Source organism: Ceratotherium simum, chromosome 4 (genome assembly GCF_057802395.1).
Source record: "Ceratotherium simum simum isolate JZ-2026a chromosome 4, ASM5780239v1, whole genome shotgun sequence".
NCBI classification, from domain to species: Eukaryota; Metazoa; Chordata; class Mammalia; order Perissodactyla; family Rhinocerotidae; genus Ceratotherium; species Ceratotherium simum.
Genome location: NC_141903.1, coordinates 94,391,544 through 94,413,065, shown reverse-complemented (window position 1 = coordinate 94,413,065; position 21,522 = coordinate 94,391,544). Strand labels below are relative to the sequence as shown.

The 21,522-nt window shown below is 61.7% G+C and overlaps 1 protein-coding gene across 1 annotated transcript in view; it reads left to right on the top strand.

Annotated features, from left to right (window-relative positions):
* Positions 1 to 4,378, top strand: part of WNT3A (Wnt family member 3A) — a 41,261-nt gene extending 36,883 nt beyond the window's left edge. Inside the window, exon 4 of the mRNA XM_087430259.1 lies at positions 3,894 to 4,378. Coding sequence (XP_087286385.1) covers positions 3,894 to 4,373 — 480 coding nt within the window. The 3' untranslated portion in view covers positions 4,374 to 4,378. The remainder of the gene's footprint in view (positions 1 to 3,893) is intronic.
* The last annotated feature ends 17,144 nt before the right edge of the window (positions 4,379 to 21,522 follow it).

The following is a 21,522-nucleotide window of genomic DNA, read 5'->3' as shown; positions in this document are numbered from 1 at the left end:
CCTGTGCACATGTGCAGGCTAAAAAAACCACAAGACCTAATTGCTGGTATCCCCACACACCTGAAAAAAGCAGATAGCTCCTCTCTGGAGGATGATAACCTCATGCAAGGCTGAAAAATTATTCTACAAATGATTTTTCAAACACAATGTCCAACACATAATCAAATAAAACCTGTCACATGAGCTGATGACACAGTGAGTGGTAATCAGCAAGAACGACACAAACAAGACTGCAGATACTGGAATTATTAGACAGATTATGAGAAAAAATATGCTTACTTATGTTCACAAAGTTGAAATGCAAGCTTGAACATTTCAGCAGGGAACTGGAAGCTATAAAAATAATACAATAGATTTGGGAAAGAATCACTTAGAAATTGTAGAACTGAAGAATGAAGGGGGACTTCCAGTGAAAGACAACAAACCAAACACAACCATTTCCCTCTGCACCTCCTGGGTGCTGGTAATATAGTGGTGAGCAGAGCCGCCTTCTTCTGCACCTCCTAGAGCCCTCTAAAATGATAAGGAATGAATTTTAAAATAAATAAATAACTCTTGAGGACATGGAAAACAAAAGAGGTGACAGTGGCAACAGAACTGAAAGCTAAAGCAGATAGATGAACACCTGGGTCTTAGTAAACCCAAGACAGCTGTGTCTTAAGCCAGTCGAGGAGAAATCTGAGAACCAACCCAGGAATTACTAGTATCAGGAATCTTGAGAAATAAAGGTAAATATGAGACTGAAAACAGGAAGATTGGTTGAAACTCTGTCTTCGAAGCACTTTATAACCCACCAGCTCTTCTGTCCAACTCCCTGAATCCAGACAGCACCTCTCCTCCAGCACGGCAGAAGTCTGGAGCCTTCTGCTCTAGAAGGGTGAAGCAGCGAGTGTCGGGACTGAGGGACACTGCGCAGGCCTCACAGAGGGTGAGGCTGCCCAGGTGGAAGCGTCTGTCTACAGACACATTTCTCTTCCTAATATCCTAACGCCACAGTGAAGCTCCATTACCCTCTGGACGGAAGAATGGAAGATTCTCCCCTGGGAATCAGACGAACCCAAGAGAAGAGACTTAAAGACACTGACCTCAAGGAAACAGAGTGGCCAGGTCACTCTGTGGTGAGGGCCCACGTTGACCAGTCTGTCCTGTGCATAGGATATCCCAGGTGTCCCACTGTTAAATATTGGCAGACAGGCAAGGAGCACAGACATCTGAGGATGGCCTCCAGCAACCACAAGGTAAAGATCAAAACAGAACTTGTGGGAAGACAGGTTGCAAAGAGATGAAAACTTCAAAAACTATCACCATCCCCAGAGAGAGAAACACTGTATCCATGAAATTGGAACAGGACGTTAATTTAAAAGAGCATTCAGAGAAAATAAAAAGAGCTCTTAGAAATTAACAATAGGACAGCAGAGGGGCCAGCCTGGTATAGTGGTTAAGTTTGAGTGCTCTGCTTCAGCAGCCTGGGGTTCACGGGTTCAGATCCCGGCACGGACCTATGCACCACTTATCAAGCCATGCTGTGGCAGGTGTCCCACATAAAATAGAGGAAGATGGGCACAGATGTTAGGTCAGGGCTAATCTTCCTCAGCAAAAACGGGAGGATTGGCAACAGATGTTGGCTCAGGGATAATCTTCCTCACCAAAACAAAAAAAAAGACAGAAAAATAGGACAGCAGAAACAAAACTCTGAGCATAAAAGTTGGAAGATAGTTGAGACACCCTTCCCTTAAATTAGAGGAAAAGAGACCAAGAGATGGAAAATAGGAAAAAGTAGAAAATATGGAGGGTGTGTCCTAAACAGACAATGATGAATCCTAAAGAGACAATGATGAACAGAGACAAGGAAGTTGGCAAAGAAATAAGGCAGGAAGGTTCCCAGGACTGAAGATCGTGGGTTCTAGACCAAACAGGCCCAGTAAGTGACTAGTACAGCAAAGGGAAGGCAGATCCAGACATGCCAAGAAGTCCACAGCCTGCCCCATGGAGAGACCCTCCAGCTTCCCAGGAGAAGGCTTGGGTTTCACACAAAGGATCAGGAATCAAAATGGCATCAGAATTTCCAAGAACAATGGAGGCTAGAATGAAATGGAGTGACGCCCTCAGAACTCTGAGGGGAAAAAATGCTTTAAGCCAAGAATTTTATACCCAGCTAAACCATCTTTTCAACTTTTCAAGAAGAAAAGATTCATTTTTAGACATGCAAATTTTGCAAAATTTACCAAAAGCCTCTGAAAAAGATGTCTCCAAGAAGATGAAAGCTTCTTAGAACACCTGGTGTGTCTGAACGTCTTGAGGATATTTAGACAATTAAGGGAGAATCTGAGGCTGAATCCATGATAAGTAAAGACAGCAACAACAAAACGTTTTGTGGGAAAGGAAAAATAATCATATCACATGGCACAGCTGAGCGTGACATTTAACAGTTTCAACACCATCAGCACCGAATATTGATTTAACTGGACTTACGATGTAGTTTTTAGGGTGCAAGAAGTGTGCATCAGAGTAGTGACATGGTGAGGGCTGTAGACCATGCGCAACACTCAAAATGGAGAAGTAGCAAGACGAACATTTCACCGGAGGTCTCAGAGAGGCAAGGTGCTGCCCTGGGTGGTCCGGAAAGTGCTCAGAGTGTGGGGGCAGAAATCCTGTTTTCTCAGCAGGTCTTGGGAACTCTTGGACTCTTTAAAGTGGGTGCACGTGTGACTTTGATCAAAGTAAAACTAACAGACTGAGGAGGCACAGGTGGGATGCCGCACGCCTCTTGGAAAAAAGAGAATGGAGGTGAGACAGAACATGATGGGGGGTGACAGATGCCATGGGAAAGGGACAGTTCGAGAGGGAAGGGTTGAAGAAACCGCAGGGAGAGGGGGCAGGGTGGAGGCAGCCTCTGGGTGTAGAGCCCACTGAAGCCTTAGACCTGCACTGTCCAACAGGAGTGTAATAGGAGCCACACACGTCATTAAAATTTTTCTACTAGTCACATTTAACAAGGAAACAGGTGAAATTCGTTTTAATACTAAATTTTATTTAACCCAATGTATCCAGCCTATCACCATCGCAATGATGCAATCAGCACCAAAATGGTGGCTGAGATCCTGCACACCCTCTTCTGGTGTGGAGTCCAGGAACTCAGTGAGACGCGCGTGTGGTTTGCTCTCACACCCCTTCTCAGTTTGGACCAGCCCCATCTCAGGGGCTCACGGGGCTGCTGCCCACCACCCGCTGCCTGCCACAGCCTTAAACTGTTCTCATTAAGTCACCCCACCTTCCCCCAAAGAGATAAGGAAAGAGAACCTGCAGCTCTCCGATGCCACGGGGAGAAACACACACACTCCTCGCCAGGCCCTGCCCCTTGTTCACCCTCGGGCCCCCAAGGCCCACAGCCTTGTCCCCCAGCACTGCCTCTCTTCTCCTTCTCCCGCTCCCTTACAGTCCCGGGCTTCCTGGGCCCTGAAGGTGCCCCGCTCAAGCCACTCCCATTACCCGCGCTCGGGTCAGCCTCCAGCCTTGCCCCTAGCCCGTGTCCTACGAGCAGTATTGGGCTCTCCTGGTCAGAATGGACGTCTTCCTGCCTGCGGGCCGGCACTTAGACCGCACGTGTCACAGCCCCTTCCTGCCTTCCCTCAGCCATAGATGCTGTGCTCCCCAGAGATCTCGGGTCGGCGGGGGTAGGCACACCACACGAAAGGAGTGGCGCTGGGGGCCCACGGAGAGGGCACCTGCTCCGCCTGGGAGCCGGGCGCTTTCTGGAGCAGGCAGGTGGGCTGGGTTTGCCAGGCGAGCTTCGGGGGACTGCAGGCAAGGAGCACCGTCAGGGGAGACCGGCCCCGCGCAGACGGACCGGGGCCCCGGCCGGCCTGACACCCCTCGCCCGCGCGCTCCTGCAGGCCATCGCCAGCCACATGCACCTTAAGTGCAAGTGCCACGGGCTGTCGGGCAGCTGCGAGGTGAAGACCTGCTGGTGGTCGCAGCCCGACTTCCGCGCCATCGGCGACTTCCTCAAGGACAAGTACGACAGCGCCTCGGAGATGGTGGTGGAGAAGCATCGCGAGTCGCGCGGCTGGGTGGAGACGCTACGGCCGCGCTACACCTACTTCAAGGTGCCCACGGAGCGCGACCTGGTCTACTACGAGGCCTCGCCCAACTTCTGCGAGCCCAACCCCGAGACGGGCTCCTTCGGCACGCGCGACCGCACCTGCAACGTGAGCTCGCCCGGCATCGACGGCTGTGACCTGCTGTGCTGCGGCCGCGGCCACAACGCGCGCACCGAGCGGCGCCGGGAGAAGTGCCGCTGCGTCTTCCACTGGTGCTGCTACGTGAGCTGCCAGGAGTGCGCGCGCGTCTACGACGTGCACACCTGCAAGTAGCGGGCGCGGCGGGGCGGGCGGGGTCCTCCTGGGGGCGGGCTCCTCCCTAGATGGGGCTCCAGGGTCCTCCCTGGGCGGGGCTCCTCCCTAGATGGGGCTCCGGGGTGGGGGCGGGCTCCTCCCTAGATGGGGCTCCGGGGTGGGGGCGGGGTCCTCCTGGGGGCGGGCTCCTCCCTAGATGGGGCTCCGGGGTGGGGGCGGGGCAGGAATTCCCGAGTCCTGCGGGAGTCGGGGGCGAGTGGGGCTCCTCCGTGGGGCGCGGGTTCCTGGGCAGGACCGGGCTCCTCGGTGGGGCGGGGTCCTGGAGGGGCAGGGCTCCTGGGCTGGGGACTCTGCCCACCGTCCCCCTCTTCCCCAGCGTGCCTGGTTCCATCCCCCCACCTCGTCTGTGTAGAGCGGCTCTCCTGGTGGAAACAGCCGCGGAAACCCCGTGGGGTGGCGTCCGGTCCCCTGCCTCCTCTGGGTCTGGGGGCCAGCCTCCAAATCCGGCGCTCTGGAACGTTTCGGGCGCCAGGAGGCCTGTGGCACTCCTCCCTGCGCCTGGGGTCGGCCAACGCTCCGATCAGGAGCCCTGTGGGGAGAGCCTTCGTCCTGCAGAGCCCCACCAACCCAAGCGGCTCGATCTGGGGGAGGAGATGGAGCCTGGCAGCGGGAGGCCAAGGAGGGGCATGGGCCCTGAGACCTGGCTCTGCCCTGGCTGCCTGTGCCCTGGCATTAGACATCTGGGCCCTCTTCCCAGTGACTGCTCCTACTGTCGCCCAAGCCCCAGCCAGGGCTCTCTCGGCCTGATCAGCTGTGCCCTCTACTTTGTAGCTGATGGAAAGTCCCACCACCTGACCCGCCCTCCTCCCTTCCTAACATCTCCCACCTGCGCCCCAGCCCGTACACGGAGAGAAGCCAAGCCTGCTGTCCCTGCCCTGCCCTTGCCTCTTTCTTGGCCTCAGCACCTCCCTCAGTTGCCCTCATCCACAGCCCCTTGTAAGGGAAAGGCAGGAAGGGGGCCAGACTGCTGGGCTGCCCAGAGACACTGGCTGTGCGGCTGTCCCTTCCCCCAGCTCCTTCAGTCTGCCTTGGAGGCTCACTTGGGGTTGGGTAGAGTTGTTTGGAAGTTTTGAGAGGATGAGTCCATAACCGTCCTGCAGAGAGAGGACCCACAGCCCCTCATGGCCAGAACTGACACCCAGGTCCTGCTGCTATGGCTCTGGTGTGCCAGATCTGTGTGCCACTGGCCATTGTCCTGGAGCCTGTAGCTGGCTGCTGGGCCCTCCTCACCTGACTTGTCCACCTGGCCTGGGAACAAGAGAGGTGGCAGAACCCCTATGCCGATGCCCGCAGGGACTTCCCACCACGTGCTCTTCGCTCAGCCTCTGCCACTGTGAAACGTCCCCACCCCCGCCCCCCGAGGGCCCCCTCCAGGCAGAAGACAAGTGAGGCAGGGCTGACCTTCCTCTGCCTGGAATTTTGCATTTTTGGTTTTAATTTTATTTCTGATGCTGCTATATCCACCATACACTGGAGCTAGACAAACAGATGTGTTGTTGTTTTTTTCCTTTTCTTTCTATGAAAGAAATTATTTTAGTCATAGCTTGTGAGTTTCAAACAATGGGGAAACTAAAAAACAAAACAAAACAAACAAGAAGAAACAACCAAACAAGCCTTGTGGACTGTGCTGGATTTTTGGTGGTGGGTCTCTGGCGCAGGGGCTGGATGGGCGATGCCATGGGCCAGGATGGGAGCAGGTGGCAGCTCGAGTAGCTCGGAGACTCCTGGGGACTCCGTGGTGGCCTCCAGAGCTGGAATTCCAAGGGAAGGAAGAGGGTGACACAAAGGGAAGGAGGAAGCAGCCGGTGGCCCGAGGTCTGGGGATAGACTAGAGACCCAGCAGAAGGCTCCGATGAGGGGCAGAGAAAGGGCAGCCGCCTGCCTGCTGCAGGGGCAAAGCTGAGGCCCAGCATGTCAGTGGTGCAGCAAGATGTGCGCCAAGCCAGACACGAACCACTTCCCCAACCATCCACGTTCAACGCAGAGCTTCACTCAGCCGACAGCCAAGCGCCGACTACATGGCTGTGCTCTCTGGGCTTGGGGATGTGGCCCCGGAGTGGGGTCTCCATCTCGGCCCACCACGGGGCACCCCGGAAGCCCCCTGTGGCTGGGAGACAAGACACGCTCCCTCAATGGAGGATCACGCACCTGGAGGCTGGGAACCAGGCAGGCACTCTCCTGGGCCTGACCTCCTCCTGCCTCCTGCAAAGGCCAACTCAGTCACAACTCCTAGGGCTGGAATCCAGCTTGGAGGCCATGAGGACATCCCCACTGGCAGAGAGCCGCTGCCCGAGGCCAAGACCCCCAAGGGCTCCCGGCCTGCCCCTGTCCCTCTCAGGCCAGGGGCCAAAGCTGCCCTGAACCCCCGACCTCCCGCACCGCAGGGCATAGCTCAGGCGTGCGAGGCTTGACAGGGGTCAATGGCCTCTAAGGGTAGAGCCGTCCGCATCTCAGCACCACACTCAGGACCTCAGGGTGGGGACAGGGTGGCCCTGTCTTTGGGAGACCCTGCCTGCCTTCCCAGGCCAGGCAGGGAGAGCCCCCAGGACAAGGAGCCTCACGGGGCCGCTCCCTGTGTGTCCACCCTCACTCCACGTTCTTGGGGGCAGTGCTGGATGGGGCCTCCGGAAACTGGGGGAGCTTTCCCAAGGCCACATCCTCACCTCTCCTAGCTCCTCTCCCTGCTGTCTGTGCCCCACCGTCCTGGCCTCTGAACCCTGCCCTGATATCCAGTCAGACCACAGGGAGGGAGAAAGCTGAGGTACAGGCTAGGATGGGGGAGGAAAGGGGGTGAGGGCAGGAGGCCCAGCGCCCACCCTGTCAAAGGGCAGGCCCAGCACAGCCACCCAGCTCGGGCTTTTGCTGGAAGGGAGGGGCCCGGGGTGGGGCAGGAGGAGGCCGAGCCAGGAGCCCCTCACTGGGAGGCCCGTGCTGGCCAAAGGTGGAAGGAGGGAACTCCAATGCAGCCGCATTGGGGCATCTGTGTGGCTATGAGTGTTGAGGGGGCACACAGGAAGCTCCAGACACCCTCGGGGACTGACAGGGGCAGGCTCAGCCCACGCAGCTCACTGCCACCCCAGCTTCCTCCAAGGAGACCCAGAAGGAGCCCCCAGGTCTTGGGTTGGGGCCAGCCCCCTGCTCTGGTGGCATGCACCCAGGATCCCCTGTGCCCCCACCCCACTCAGCCCCTCAGCTCTGCTGTCCACTGCCTGTGCTCACCACCACCTCTCTTGGGCATAGATGCCAACCTGGCCCCCACCTCGGTGCCCACACCTGCCCTGGGTCAGCTCTGTGCCCAACACACACATTTGACCAGGGGCTCCCTGGACACAGTGCTCCTGCAGCTGGAGCATCAGGGCCACACGGCATCCCCAAGGGGACAGAACAAAGGACTACCCTCTACCAACAGAGAACCATGGCTGGCTGGATAGGCATCCTGGTCAGGGGGGTGAGACCCAGGGAGGTCAGGGTGTCCTAGACAGGGGGTGCACGCTGAGAGTGGGGGGTCCTGGACAGGGGGTGCACGTGGAGAGTGGGGGTCCTGGACAGGGGGTGCACGTGGAGAGCAGGGGTCCTGGATGGGGACGTGCACCCAGAGAGTGGGAGTCCTGGAAGGGGATGTGCACCCGGAGAGTGGGGGTCCTGGACAGGGGGTGCCAACCCAGGGCAAGGGGACCTGGAGACCCAGGGAGGTCAGGGGTATCCAATCCCTAGCCCTGGCTGGGAGAGAGGGTGGCAGGGTGTGGGGAGCGTCCTGTCGGCTGGAGAGCAATGTGTGTGCCCATCTAGGGAGAGAGGGAGTGAGAGAAGCCTGGTGGTGGAAGGTCATGGCCTTGTCCCTCAAGACAGGGCCTGGGGTCCCCCCAGCCTCCCCTCCATCCCCTACCAGCCACACCGGTCTTTGCTGGAGGCTCCAGGCCACTGAAGACAGAGCTAGAGGGGGCCCAGCGGGGCAAAAGGACAGGCACAGACCCAGGGCTCTGGACTCCCAGCGTCCCTCAGCCCAGCGGAAATCCTCTGTCAGCTCCCACAGCCTCGTGGGCTGACTCTGCACGTCCCACCCCAAGCCCATGGCCTCGTGCTGGCTGCTCCCCTACCAGGCCCATTGCGGGCTGGGTCACCCACTGCTCTGGCGCTGCAGCTGACCACTAGGGATTCAACTGAGGCCCCAAGCGGTTAGCCCAGGCCAGACGGGCTGCAGGCGGACACTTTATAAAGAGGGAGCTGGTGATTAAGTGCACAGGGCAGTGACCGAGGCCAGAGAACAGGCAGGCGATTTCCCCCACAGGGGTGAGTCACCAGCGGGGGGGACCCTGAGCCCGAACAGCCCTCCAGGCCATCCTGGTACATAGAGCCAGATTGGACACTCCCTACAGGGATCAAGCCTGGAGGTGGGGGTGCCCCACCTGAGACACCCGTGGGCCCTGTCCAGGCACAGAGACAGCACTGCGGAGAGCACCTCTGAATCGGGGCCAGGCGGGAGCTGCCCTCATTGGCACCTGCTGGGAACGGGGTGCTGGGGGCTCCACAGATGAAAGGTCTGGAGAGATGGGCTGGTGGGATGGGGGCGTGAGCACAACGACAGGGTCACAGGGGCCCAGGGCCGGGTTTGTGAGGGGAACGGAGCCTAGACACCTGGGGACAAGATGGGGCCACCCTGGGGGTCGACACAGAGGTGGGTTCTGCCTGTCCAGCCCCCACACCTCTGAGTCACAGGACTGCAAACCCCCAGGCTTTGTCTGGCCAGGGCCCAGAGAGGGGCCGGCACTGCCCTGAGGACACACAGCATGTCAGGGACCCACTCTGGCCTGTGGGTGCCGGGCCTGAGGCCCCCCTGCAGGCCAGGAGCAGGTCCATGGCGGAGACGGCCCCAGGTCTCTGGAGGTGAGGCTCCAGGCCGGTGCTGACCTGGGGGGCAGGGCCCCCACCCCCACTGCCGAGGCTCCAGGGCAGAGAGGGGCAGAACCCCATGGCAGAGGGCCCATGGGGCCACAGGACAGGCCCCAGTGTATGGACGGGGGGCTGGGAAGAGCCTGCGTGAGTGAAGAGGTGAAAGGCTCACATCTCCGCTGGCCAGGAGCAAGCCTCGCCCCTCTCCGGCCCTCAGTTTCCCTCCCCTGCAAGAGGAAGTGGTGTGAGGGTCTCCCCAGGGCGTCTCTCCTCCGGCCCTTTGCTGACGTGGGATGTTCCATCCGGAGCCCCCTCTGGAGCCTGCCTGGCCCCCCAGCCACCCCTTACCCCCACTCAGAGGGAGGGCAGAGTCGGGGCAGCCCACAGGCCTCAGAGGCCGCCTCTCGCCTCTCGGGCGTTTACAGCCCCGCCCGCCGCCCTGGAGAGGGAGGAAGTGGGCCTGGCAGGCCTGTTCGCAGGTAGTTGAGACAGGAGAGGAATAACCATATTAAAGGCCCGGAGGTGGTGGGGCCTCGCCCACCAGGGCCCCCGCGCCCAGCCCCCTGCAAATCTCACACTCCCAGGGTAGCAGCTTTGAAGTCCTGGAGGGGGTGTGGCCAGCCCCCTCCTCCAGGCCTCACAGCCCTCCCTCCCCCGGAATCCCACTCTCTGGGTTCAGGGGCCTCAGTTTCCTCCCTTCAGGGACTCAGAGTCCCCCAATGCTGGGCCAGAACCTCCTGGGCTGGGACCACCAGGGCAGCAGGTGCAGGGCCAGCTCCAGGTCTCCAGGCCTGGCGCAGAGGGCTGAGGACGCCCACACGGTGGCCCGGGCCCCACATGGTGATGCCCCCCATCCCCCACTCCTCCCACAGCAGGGCCTGGGCTAAGTGGGCTCCAAGGCGCCACTGGCCTGGCCTTTGCCCCTGCCCTGGGGTCTGGTCTGGGGACACAGCACTGCCCTGGGGTCTGGTCAGTGGACACAGCCCTAGCCTGGGGTCTGGTCTGGGGACACGGCCCTGCCTTCAGGTCTCTCCTGAAGGCTCGGCTCACCCTACTGCAGCTCCACCCCCAGGCACCCACTCTCCTGAAGCTGCTGGGTCCTTTTGCCTGCTGCCCATTTCCTGTTGTGACCCCATTTCCCTTCATGACACCTTCTGGTGGAGACGCCCAAGGACAGGGCATTCTGAGGCTCGGCCTGGCGGTCAGCAGCCTCCTCTCCAGCAGCGCTTTGACCTCTTGGCCGGAGCAGGATCTAGGCGCCTGACCCACCCACACTGCCCTCCAGCCCCACATAGGTGGGCGCTGCCCAGAGTCCAACCTTGGTCTGGACGGTGCACAACCTCCCAGGGTGACGTCCAAGGCTGGGGGGAGGAGACGACCTCCCTCCCACCCCACCTGGCAGGGACGCTGGCAGCTCTCCAGTTCACAGGCACCAGCGGGTAAACGGAGGCCTGCTGGATGAGGCTGCTCGCCCCAGCATGAGCTCCTGAAGGTGAGGCCATCCCATTTCCTCCCTCCCTGTCCTACATAAAGTAGGGGGTGGGGAGCCCCACCCCTTACCCCACCAGGCGACCTTGGCCCCCGACAGTTGGGCCCCCTGACCGCCTGGGAGGGCTTCCAGGAGGAGGTGAGCATGGGGTGCAGTTTCTACGGCTCCGACATCCTTGGCCCAGGCCCCTTAGGCCTCCTATACCTCTGACCGTCCCTGAGGATGCCAGGACCAGACAAGGCGTCCACGGTCCCAGGGAAGCCCTGGGGGGCCCCAGCCTGGGACTGCAACTGCTCCCTGGCAGCCGGGACAGAAGCTAGTCAGGAGGTGCTAATTGATGTTTAGCTCCAGGCTGGCTTCTCCTCACGTCCTTCTCTCTTTTTATTTGAGTCTCTGAGCTCACCGTAAACAGTCATTTGGCTCTCAAGGCCCTGCAAATTGGTGTTTATGGTGTAAGGACCAGGGCTCGTCCACCCAAACACGGCCCTGGGAGGGAGGCACTGGGCTGGCAGGGAGGCCCCGCTCTGGGGGAGCCTTCCTCCAATCTAGAGGAGCAGGCCGGCCCGCTCCCCGAAGCCCCTGCTGCCCGCAGCCCCATCTGAGGCAAGGGCCTGGCTGGTTCACTCACCAGCACTGGGCTGGTCTGGCAGGAGTCCTGCTGGCAGGGTGCTTGTGTGGTTGGAGGTGACCAACACTTGGGACATTGCAGTTAATCCAGGAGGGCTTCTAGGAGGAGGTGAGGCTCCATGGCAGAGAGGCCCCTCAAAGGGAGCTCTGAAGGCTCCCTCCATACCCTCTGGCCCCCCAGGGGGGCTCTGCATCCAATTCCAGCTCCTGTGACCTCCCAGGCCTCTAAGTCCCAATGGCAGAAGTCAGGAGCCTCTACACACACACCCTTCCCCACCCCAGCGGCCACCTGCAGAAACTGCAGGCAGGAATGTGGGGAGGCCCAGGCCTTACTGCAGGAGGGCGAACGGTGGAATTCTAGGCACGGGCAGACAGCTGTGGGGAGGTCTTGCGGGAGAAGGGGACGTCCCCACCTGTCTGCCCCTCGCCTGACAACAGGGCCTGGAGAGGCAGGCAGGCCCATGCAGAACCTCCACTGTGGCTCGCTGGCCCTCTCAGGCTCCTCAGCTCCCTCTGCTGCCTACAGTTCGTGGGGGTTCATCGTCTCTACCTCTCCTGACTCAGCCCAGCTTGCCAACCTGCAGCCCTAGAGAGACAAGGCCAGGCGCCCTGGGGACGGCCAGCCGCCTCTCTGGGGCCTGCAGATGGCACCAGGGCTGCAGAAGAGGAGCTGCGTGTATGTGCATGTGTGTGGAAGGGCTCTGGTGCCAAGCCCCCACCCCAGCCCATCCCAGGGGCTGCAGGCCAGAGCCTCCACAGGGGCCCTGCCTGGCTCCTGGGGCCCAGCTCTCTCCCCACCTCCTGACCAGCTCCCGGCAGATCCACCTTCCCCAGCCCCAGCACTCAGGCAGGCCAGTCAGAGTGAGTCAAATTAGCACCCCCTAGAGCCCTTCTCTGGGGAGAGATTTGGGAGTGATGGGGGCACCTGCGATGGGCCACCCCTGCAAGCTATGGTCTCTGCATCAGCTGGCCTTGTAGCCATGCCAGGGGCCCTGTGCACATGCCCACCGAGGACCCGCGCTCCAGCGTCCCCAGGAGGTGGCGTGAGGAAGGGCGCCGGGGGTCTCAGGATGACAGCACAGAGGGCGGTCAAATTACAAACAGGGAAACTGAGGCTGGGAGAGCAGAGTTAGCAGCACATTGAGGACAGGGTTTGTGTGCTGGGTCTCTCCTGCCCTGGGAGTCCACTGGGGAGGGGCTGTGTCCAGGGAGGACAGGTGCCGCCTGGGACAGGATCAGGGTCAGCCTGAGGTCAGAGGTCAGCCTGGCAGGTCAGGGCATGAGGACACGCCTGTACCCTGGGACAGAACCAGTGGCCTACCGGGGTTCCCCTGCAGGACAAACCTGGCCTGGCCCAACACCAGTGGGCAGCAGGCCTGGCCCGGCCAACACCACACCCAACAGGCCCCCAGCATGGCCAGCAGCCTCCAGCTCCAGGTCTGTTCCACTGTCGGTGTTTTCTTGAGATTTTTCTTGCCCAGTTAATAAGGGATCTTTTCTCTCCAGGACAGAAGCAACCCAAAATGCTGGCTGCGCCCAGCCTCCTCACGCCACCTGCTTGGGCTCCCCGCCCTCAGGCAGCCCCAACCCACGCTCTCCCCTTCCCTTTGACCAATGATCCGGGGAGCAAGGCCCACTTTTGTCAGGGACTCGGCCCTTCTCGGCCTGCCTGTGTCTCCCTCTGTCTCTCGCTTCCTCCCACTGCCACCTCCCTCCCTGCAGCCAGGCCCAGGGACATGAGAGTTGAAGGTTCGCTCCAGACCCCTACGCCCCTGGCCTCTCCCTCGAGAGGTTCTAATGGGGCGGTGGGAGGCGGCAGCCTGAGCAGGAAGAAGGGGGCTCCCCAGGTTTGGGTGCCCTGCTGGGCCTACAGGCGGAGGGCGGGGGGTGGAGAGGGCAGGGCCCGCCCACCATGGCCTGGGAGCCAGAAGCAGCACCTGCCCCCCACCCCCGGGACCCAGCGCAGGCCAGACGTGCCGCTGGAGCCAGCCCCCCCGCCCCCTCCCCCGGTGGTGACAGTGAGCTTTGTCAGAACGTCAGGATCCCTGCAGGATGTGCACCTCCTGGGAGAGACCAGAGTCGGGAGGCTGTCCTAGGACACAGCTCAGGGCATGGACCCGGAGGGGTGACAGGCGAGGGGGTAGCCCTCTGGCGCTCCGGCGGGCGCACGCAGGCGGGCACTGGCGGCAGATGCCGGGACACCACGATGCCTTCAGCTGGGCTTTCTAATTAACCTCGGCTGCTCTGAAGGACCCCAATTAAGTGGAGAATGTGATGGCGGAGTGGGGTCAAGCAGAGGGGCGGGTTTTAATTAAAGCGCCAGGTTCCCAGCCAAGGCAGCGGTGGCCCAGGAGCGCCCCCGCCCGACTGCCTCTGCTCGGATCCTGCTCCAAAGGGCGGTGGTGCTCCTCCGACGCGACAGGGAGCCAGGGCCCCCCTCATCCAGGCTGAGACACAGCCCGGACCCAGCAGGGCCTGAGGCTTCTGTCCAGCTGTGTGGCCCCAAGCCAGGCAGCCCCTCTCTGAGTCACCGTCCCTGCTGGCTGCCCCCTGAGACCTGCCCTGCTCTCCTGTCATCTGTGCTGGAAAAATCGATAAGCATTTAGTGAGCGTCTGTGCTGTGTCCACTCCAAAGGCCCTGCTGGGCGGCAGGGGACAGACAAGAACAATGAAACGAGTAAATGCATCAAATGTGTGGCTGTGCAATGGAGGAGAGCAGGCTGAGGGGCAGAGAGAAGCAGGCAGAGCTGTTTTGGGGGGCAGAGGGGGAGCACAGGCTGAGGGAGAAAGAGGGCAGCCAGTACAAAGGCCCTGGGACAGGAGCCCGGGCACCATGAGGAGCTGAGGGGGCCGGCATGCCAGAGCCTGTGAGCTAGGATGAGGCGGGCCGGAGGGCAGAGGGCCGTGGGCACAGGGGCTTCCTTGGGGGGCTGCTCAGGGTTACTTGCTAGGTGCCTGAGCCCCGTGACCCAGACCCCACTCTGCTTGTTGTCCAGGAGGAGGGTCTACACCTGGGCTTGGGCCTGGGACTCGCTGGGGGAGGGGCCGGCAGGCGGCCCGTGAGTCCTGCCCCACAGCTGCCCGTCTTTCTTCAAGGCGGTTTTGCAATAACCGCCACTGCAGGGCCGACATTCTCCACGCCTGGCTTCCTCCAGACACGGGGCTCTGGGGCGATGAGTGAGGGAAACGGGGTGAGGGGTGTCCTCCAGCACCAGCTCAGGCTGCCATCAGTCCCTCCCCTGGTCCTGCTGGGGGTGCAGGCAGGGGCCACCCAGGAGGGGCTGGTCTGACCCCAAGAGCCATAGCCGCTACAACGGGTGGGGGTCATTGCCGGGCGGCCCTGAGCCTCATAGCCGACCGACCACCTCAACCAACTGCCCAGCGGCAGGCAAACCCAGCTCGGCAGGCCAAGCAGCCACTTGTGAGAAGTGGGCCACCCTGAGGCCACTATGTGCAGACACCACCCGGAGAGGCACAGAGAGCAGAGACAGGGGTCTGAGGGACCCCCATCCTTTCAGTCCGGGCACCAACTGAGTAAGTGAAGCCTGCACAAGTTCCTGGGGTGGCCAGAACACACGACCACAAATGGGGGCCTTAAAATACTAGGAATTGGTTCTCTCCAGGTCTGGGGGCCAGAGGTCAGAGACCAGGGTGTGGGCAGGGCCTCACTCCCTCCAGAGGCTCCAGGGGAGGGTCCTTCCTGCTTCTCCCAGCTGCTGGTGCCCCCAGCATTCCTGGGCTTGTGGCCACGTCACCCCAATCTCTGCCTCTGTCATTGCGTGGCAGTGTCCCTGTGCCTCGTGTCTCAAATCTCCCTCTTTTCTCTTATAAGGGCACCTGTCATTGGGTTCAGGGCCCACCCTAATCCAGGGTCATCCCATCTCAATCCTTACCTTGATTACAGTGCCCAAGACCCCATTTCCACGTAAGGTCACATTCTGAGGTTCCAGGCAGACATGAATGTGGGGGACATAGCTCCACCTGCTGCAAAGCCCGGGGGGCAAACCCAGGCACTGCTGCCGTTGGGTGCACCTCATTCGAGAACTCAGGCCCGTACACGCCGCCGAGACGCCCTCGGTCCTGGCCCCCTAACCGCGAGATCTCATACGTGAGGACCATCGTTTTGAGCCACTGAGGCTTGCAGAATTTGTCACAGAACAACCACAAAAGAAGGACCAACTGCCCCCTCTCCCGGGGTTTCCAGAACCCCAAGTGTGCTCGATGCCCCCCACCCAGGCAGGGTCCCTCCCCCCAAGTCTGTTCGGTGCCCCCCCCACCAGGCGGGGTCCCTGCCCTCAAGTCTGCTTGGTGCCCCCCCAGCCCAGGCGGGGTCCCTCCCCCACTAAATGTGCTCGATGCCCCCCCACCCAGGCGGGGTCCCTCCCCCCAAGTGTGCTCAGTGCCCCCCCAGCCCAGGTGGGGTCCCTCCCCCCAAGTGTGCTCGATGCCCCCCAGCCCAGGCAGCATCCCTCCCCCACTAAACGTGCTCGATACCTCCCCACCCAGGCAGGGTCCCTTCCTCCCCCTGTCCTCTGTCTGGGGCTGAGATGGGCAGAAGCCCCCTCAAACCGGGGGTGGGTCCCAAGAGAACAGCTTTGTCCAAGTGGAGCCTGGAGCTGCACCCCTCACATTCCGTGTCCTCCTCAGACCCAGGGGGCCCAACCCCTTCCTCCCTCCCACCCACCACCTCGCTGGGTGCCGTGGCTCCACGCCCTGGTCAGCCTGGTCCTGGTAGCCTCCTCCTGCTGGCCCTCCAGCCTCCAGCCCCTCCCCAGCCACTGGCAAGGACCACCAGGGCAAGTCCCCGAGTCCCTGGGGCTCCTCCTGCCCCAACTTCTCTGTGGCCCCACTGTCCCCAGCCTGCCCTCACAATGTCTCCACGTGGGGGCTCTCTTCTACCCCGACTGGCCTTACCCAGACAAGACCCCTGCCCCTTGGCCTACAGGGCTCCCCCAAACAGGGCACACCCAGCGGTTCTGCAAGGACAAAAGGAAGCCCTTCCCCTCCACTATCCTCATCAACACATGCCTCTCCCATGTGATATCCTGCCACACTAGAAACAATGGCATCAGCTCTAGCTCATCTTGAGCAAGCCTTACCTGATGCCACACCCTGTGTCAAAAGTCTGTTTAGCCTCCTCTTACATGCCACAAGCAACCACAGCTCACCCACACAGTCCCCACATGCACAGCTGTTTCCTGCTCAGTGCTGGCCCTTCGCTGGCCTGGCTGCACCCCCAGCCCTTGGGCACTCCCAGACAGCGCTGAGCCGAGCACTCCCCAGTGCAGCCCCCCAGGATGGAGCAGCTGTAAGCCCTCAGCCCTGTCCCCTGATGGGGCAGCCCACGGCTGGCCAGTTCCCAGGAGCACTGAGTTCAGACGCAGGCCCTGCAGGTGGCCCAGGGACCACACCGCAGGTGTCCCAGACAGGCCCCAGCTGAGGGTCCAGTTGGTCCCTTTGCAGGATCCGAGGGAGAATTTTTTCAGACTTCCAAAGGTCCCAACAGGTAGACGTTTGGCCTGGAAGGAGAAGGGACGTTCCCCTGGGCCCCCGAGGAGGGGGCGGGCTCAGCGCTCAGGGCTCTATTGCAGGTGAGAGTGGCCCAAACGTCCACGTCTGGCAGGAAGCAGCGGCAACCAGGGTGTAGCTGCACAAGGGCACCGGCCGGGGGTGGAGACGTTGTGTCCTTGTTGGGGTGTGGGTTCTACTGCATGCACAGACGGATCCGTCCTAAAGCTCATCGAATTGCACCCGGAATAGATGTGCATTTCACTCACGTGAACTATGCTTCCATTTAAAAAGGAAAACCCCAGAGGGTGCCAGGACCAGGCTGCCCACTCACCACGTCCAGTCCCGGAGCCCGCCACTGGTCACAGCCTGTCCTGTCCTCAGGCCTCCGTTTCCTCCTTGGCCAGGGTGGGTGGGTCCTAGGATTCTAGGACAGGCCAGTAGTCCCCAACAGACCACAAGCAAGGACTGGTCTCTCCTGGGACCTGGGCTCATGGGTGAAGTGGGGCAGGAGGCTGGGTGCCAAGCAGAGGGGCACCCAGAGGCCTGGGACAGAGGGAGGTGACAAGGCTGAACTCTGACCACTCTCCATAGGTGGGGCCAGAGGCTGGGTTGATTACCCCCTCCATCTCCGGGCTGGCTGCCCCGGTCTTTCCCGCCCCATGCCACCCACCCCCAGCCTCTCCCCAGAAGGGGCTCCAGGGCCAGGGGAGTCTGATTCACAGGGACCTGTCAGAAATGCAGATTCTCGGGCCCATACTCCAGCCCTGCTGAGATGCTTAATTTCGTGTGTCAACTGGGCTGGTTCAGCATTATTTCTGAGTGTATCTATGAGGGTGTTTCCGGACTAGATTAGCATTTGAATTGGTGGACTGAGTGAAGGAGATCGCCCTCCCAGGGTGGGTGAGCCTCACCAATCCACTGGGGGCCTGTGTAGGACAAAAAGGCTGAGGAAGGGCTCTGCCTGTATCAAGACGTCCGTTTTCCCCTGCCCTCGGACCTCCGCTCCTGGTTCTCGGGCCCTGGGACTGGACTGAATCACACCACACCTCGGATCTCCTGGCCCCCTAACCACGTGAACCAATGCCCACAGTAAACCTCGTCCCTACATCTCTGTGTATCCTACCGGTTCTGTCTCTGGAGAGCCCTGACAATACACCCGAGGCACAGGAGTTCGGGTGTGGGGCCGGCTCAGCAACCCACAGCGGACTCGGCTGAGTTGCAGCTCGGGACCCACAGCGATCAGAAACAGCTCCCCCAGGCCCCACTTCGCAGTGGGTGAAGGAAACGGTCTTTCATCCGGTGGATCTAAATCTTTCTGGATCTGGCCCCTTTCCAGCAGCTGGGCAGATCAGCTGTTTAACCCATTGGACACACTTGGAGGGGGCCGGGGCCAGCTGGGCCCCAGAGAGCTCATCCCAACCACCATAGTACGGTGCAGGCAGACTACTTGCTGAGGTCCCACGGGCAGAAGGGGGCACCTGAGGCCCACCCGGTGTCGGTGGCACTGTCAGGGTCCAGAGCAGGGAGGCCGTGTGTGCGCCAGGGACCCCCGACAGGCCCATGAACCCTGAGGGCCCCTTCTCAGACGAGGTCTTCCTGCTGCCTGAGATAAGTGAGGCACCACGTCAAGAGAAACAGTGAAGCTTCAAGTCTCCCGGGCATGTGACTTCAGGGTGACAGTTTCCACGACCTTGACCGGGAGATGCCCAAGAGGTACTAAGGGCAGTCAGACCTTCCTAGGTGGCCGACCTCCAACGCACCTACTGACTGCACTCCACCTGTACTCCCCAGAGCCAGGAGACACGGAAGTGAGGCCCTGCGCAGAGGGGTCCAGGACGCGGTGATGTCACGTCATCCTCCGGTACCACCACCAGGGGTGACGAGGCTGGAGGCGGCTGATGGCCTGGGTTTCAGGTGAGTGGGAGCGGAGCACTATTTTATGGCTCCTCCAACAGCTGTGATGTGACATGAAAATGTCTGAGTTTCTGTCTGCATGAACTGATGTTCTGGAATGTCACCTAATTCAAAATGGGAAATGTTCAACGTCAGTCAGAGGGTCCTAAAGGCAAAGACGTCTTTTCAGCACCCCGACGCGAGGCCTGGCGAGTGGGGCGCCCTGTACTCACCTCGCCTGCTGTCCGCGCAGGCCTGGGGCGACAAGAACCAACCAGGGAACAGTCCTGGCCCCATGGAGCTGGCCTTCCGGAGAGGGCTGCCATGCCAGGACAGAGGGAGCAAGGCCCCGGGTCAGAACCGTCCTGGCCTTCTCAGGACAGGAAGGAGCCCCATGAGCTGGGCCAGGGTGAGGGGCCACTGTCAGGATGCAGGCAAGGGAGGAGCTGGCACAAGATGGGGAAACTGAGGCAGGAGCAGGTGTGGAATAAACGGTGAGGCTCAGAGGCCCGGAGATGAGAGGAACTAGGCTGTGGTTCCCATGCTGCCCCTCAGCTGCTGTGTGGCCTGGACAAGCCCACCCCCTGCTGGCCATGGGAGCAGCAGGAGTCAAGGCCAGCTGGGCCACAGACCCCAGCCCAGGCTGAGGCCGAAGGGCAGGGCTGCCCTGGGTGTGGGCACAGCCATAACCATTCCTGCAGCACGCACCAGGAGGGACCTGTGGGGGGGGGCTGTGGGGGTGGGCCTGGAAGAGAAGGGAGTGGGCAGAACAGAGGGAGGGGTGGGGCCCTGTCTGGACAGAAACCTCTGGGCTCAGGGCATCTGTGGAGGCCAGCCCAATGGAGCTGAGCCGGGAGCAGGCAGGGGACCGAAGGGAGCTGGAGTGCCCCTTTCCCCCCACCATCCAGGGAAGTCTTTAAGGGGATAAGGCTTCTTGCAACTCGGAGCTGGATGCTGAGTGCCTTAACTAAGTAGCGAGCTCCTCGTCACTATAGGAGTCCGAGATAACGTTACAGCCCACAGAGGCCCTGAAGCTGGTGTCCTGAGGCAGGACAGGGCTGAGGGAAGAGCGAAGGTGCTGGCGACAGGCACACTGGGGGCCGAGTTCCAGGGGCTCAATCCTAGCTGTGTGACCGTGAGTGGGCTTGCAACCTCTCTGAGCAACCTCAGCCTGGTGCAAACACTGCCCACCTCACAGGCGTGGCACACAGAAGCTGCAAGAGGTGCCTGAGAGGCCGGGGGTCCTGGAGGAAGCCACATCTCCTCCTCCTCCTCTCTCCTGCCTCTGCCTCTTTGCTCCCCCCGGGGCTTCTGTCCCTCTGGCCACCTTGCCTGGGGCCTTCCTGTTCAGCATCCCTGTGTCTGACCCGGGCCTTGGGCTCAGGGACCCGCAGAGTAGGGAAGCTCGAGCCCAGACCCCAGCCAGGCCGGCCCATGGTCAGGCTGGAGGTGAGGATCTGGACTGGGGGATTCAGCCTGACGGCAGAGGCGGCTCTGGACGGGCGGACCCTCTCGCCGGCTCACCGCGCCCCCTCCTGGCAGAAGCAGGGCAGGCGCCTCCCCGGGTCTGTCCCCAGCCACCACAGGGAAGAGAGACAGAGAGGTCCTGGCCCCCTGAGTAAGGCGAGCACCAGGGCGTCAGCTTCCCCAGGTAACTGTCCGGCACTGCGCGGCCCCCTGGCGGACTCCTTCCTCTGCTGTCCTACCCCGGGTCCCGGACCCGGCTGGCCTGAAGATGCTCCTCTTCCCTAGGGTAGGAAGGTAAACTCGGAGGCGGGGTGGGGGCGGGTGGGGGGGTGGTAATGGCCCTGCTCTGCGCCCTCCACACGCAGGGCACGGGGCTGAGGAACCCCCAGCAATGTCGCCTAAGCCTTTTGATGGGACCCCTCGCAGCGGCACGAGGGTGGGGGGCTGGAGCCCAGATAGCAGAAAGGGTGGGGGGCCGGGGTGGGCAGGAGGCCAGAGTGAGGTCCCAAGTGGGGGCCACAGCCAGGCCCCGAGCCTGGAGAAGGTGGAGAGGGGTCGCAACGGTCCTCCCCTCCCTTCTGATCAGCTCGGGGAAGCCTCCCAGAGGAGGGGCTCCCCCTCCCTGTCACCTGGACCCCGGCTCCGCGGCCACCTCGGGGGCAGCGCTGCCCCTGCCCGGCTTTGGCTCTCTGCTCGCCCTGCGCTACTGGACGGCTCTCTATGCGGCCTGCGGCTGCTCGCCCGGGTCGGCTCTGGGGCGCGGGGCTGCGCGCGTCACTGCGGTCACCGGGCCGGGGTAGCGGCGGGCGCCCCTGAGATCCGCAGTGGCCGCCTGCTGGTGGCAATGGAACACTCTACCGGGTGTCTGACGCCCGGAGAGGCTCTCACGTGGCCCTGCCAGGACTCGCGGCGACAGCCCGGAAGAGAACGGGGCTGGCACCCCGGGCCGCCGCTCCTCGCCGCTCCGGGCCTGTCCGGACCTCAATCTCCGCATCTGCGAGACCGGCGCGTGGTGCCCACACGGCCCTTCCCCGGAGACGCGCAGCGCAGGCGCAGACGGACTCCGCTCTGGCGAGGGAGGGGTGCGCACGCGCGGCAGTGGGCGGGGCGCGTCCCGGGGCGTGGCCTCGTCGGATTCCCGCGCGCCCCCCACCGGCTCCACCCCCCCACCCTAAGTCTGCGCGTGCGCGCCGTGGCGGGGAGGGGGCGGGGCCGCGGGCGTTCCCCAGC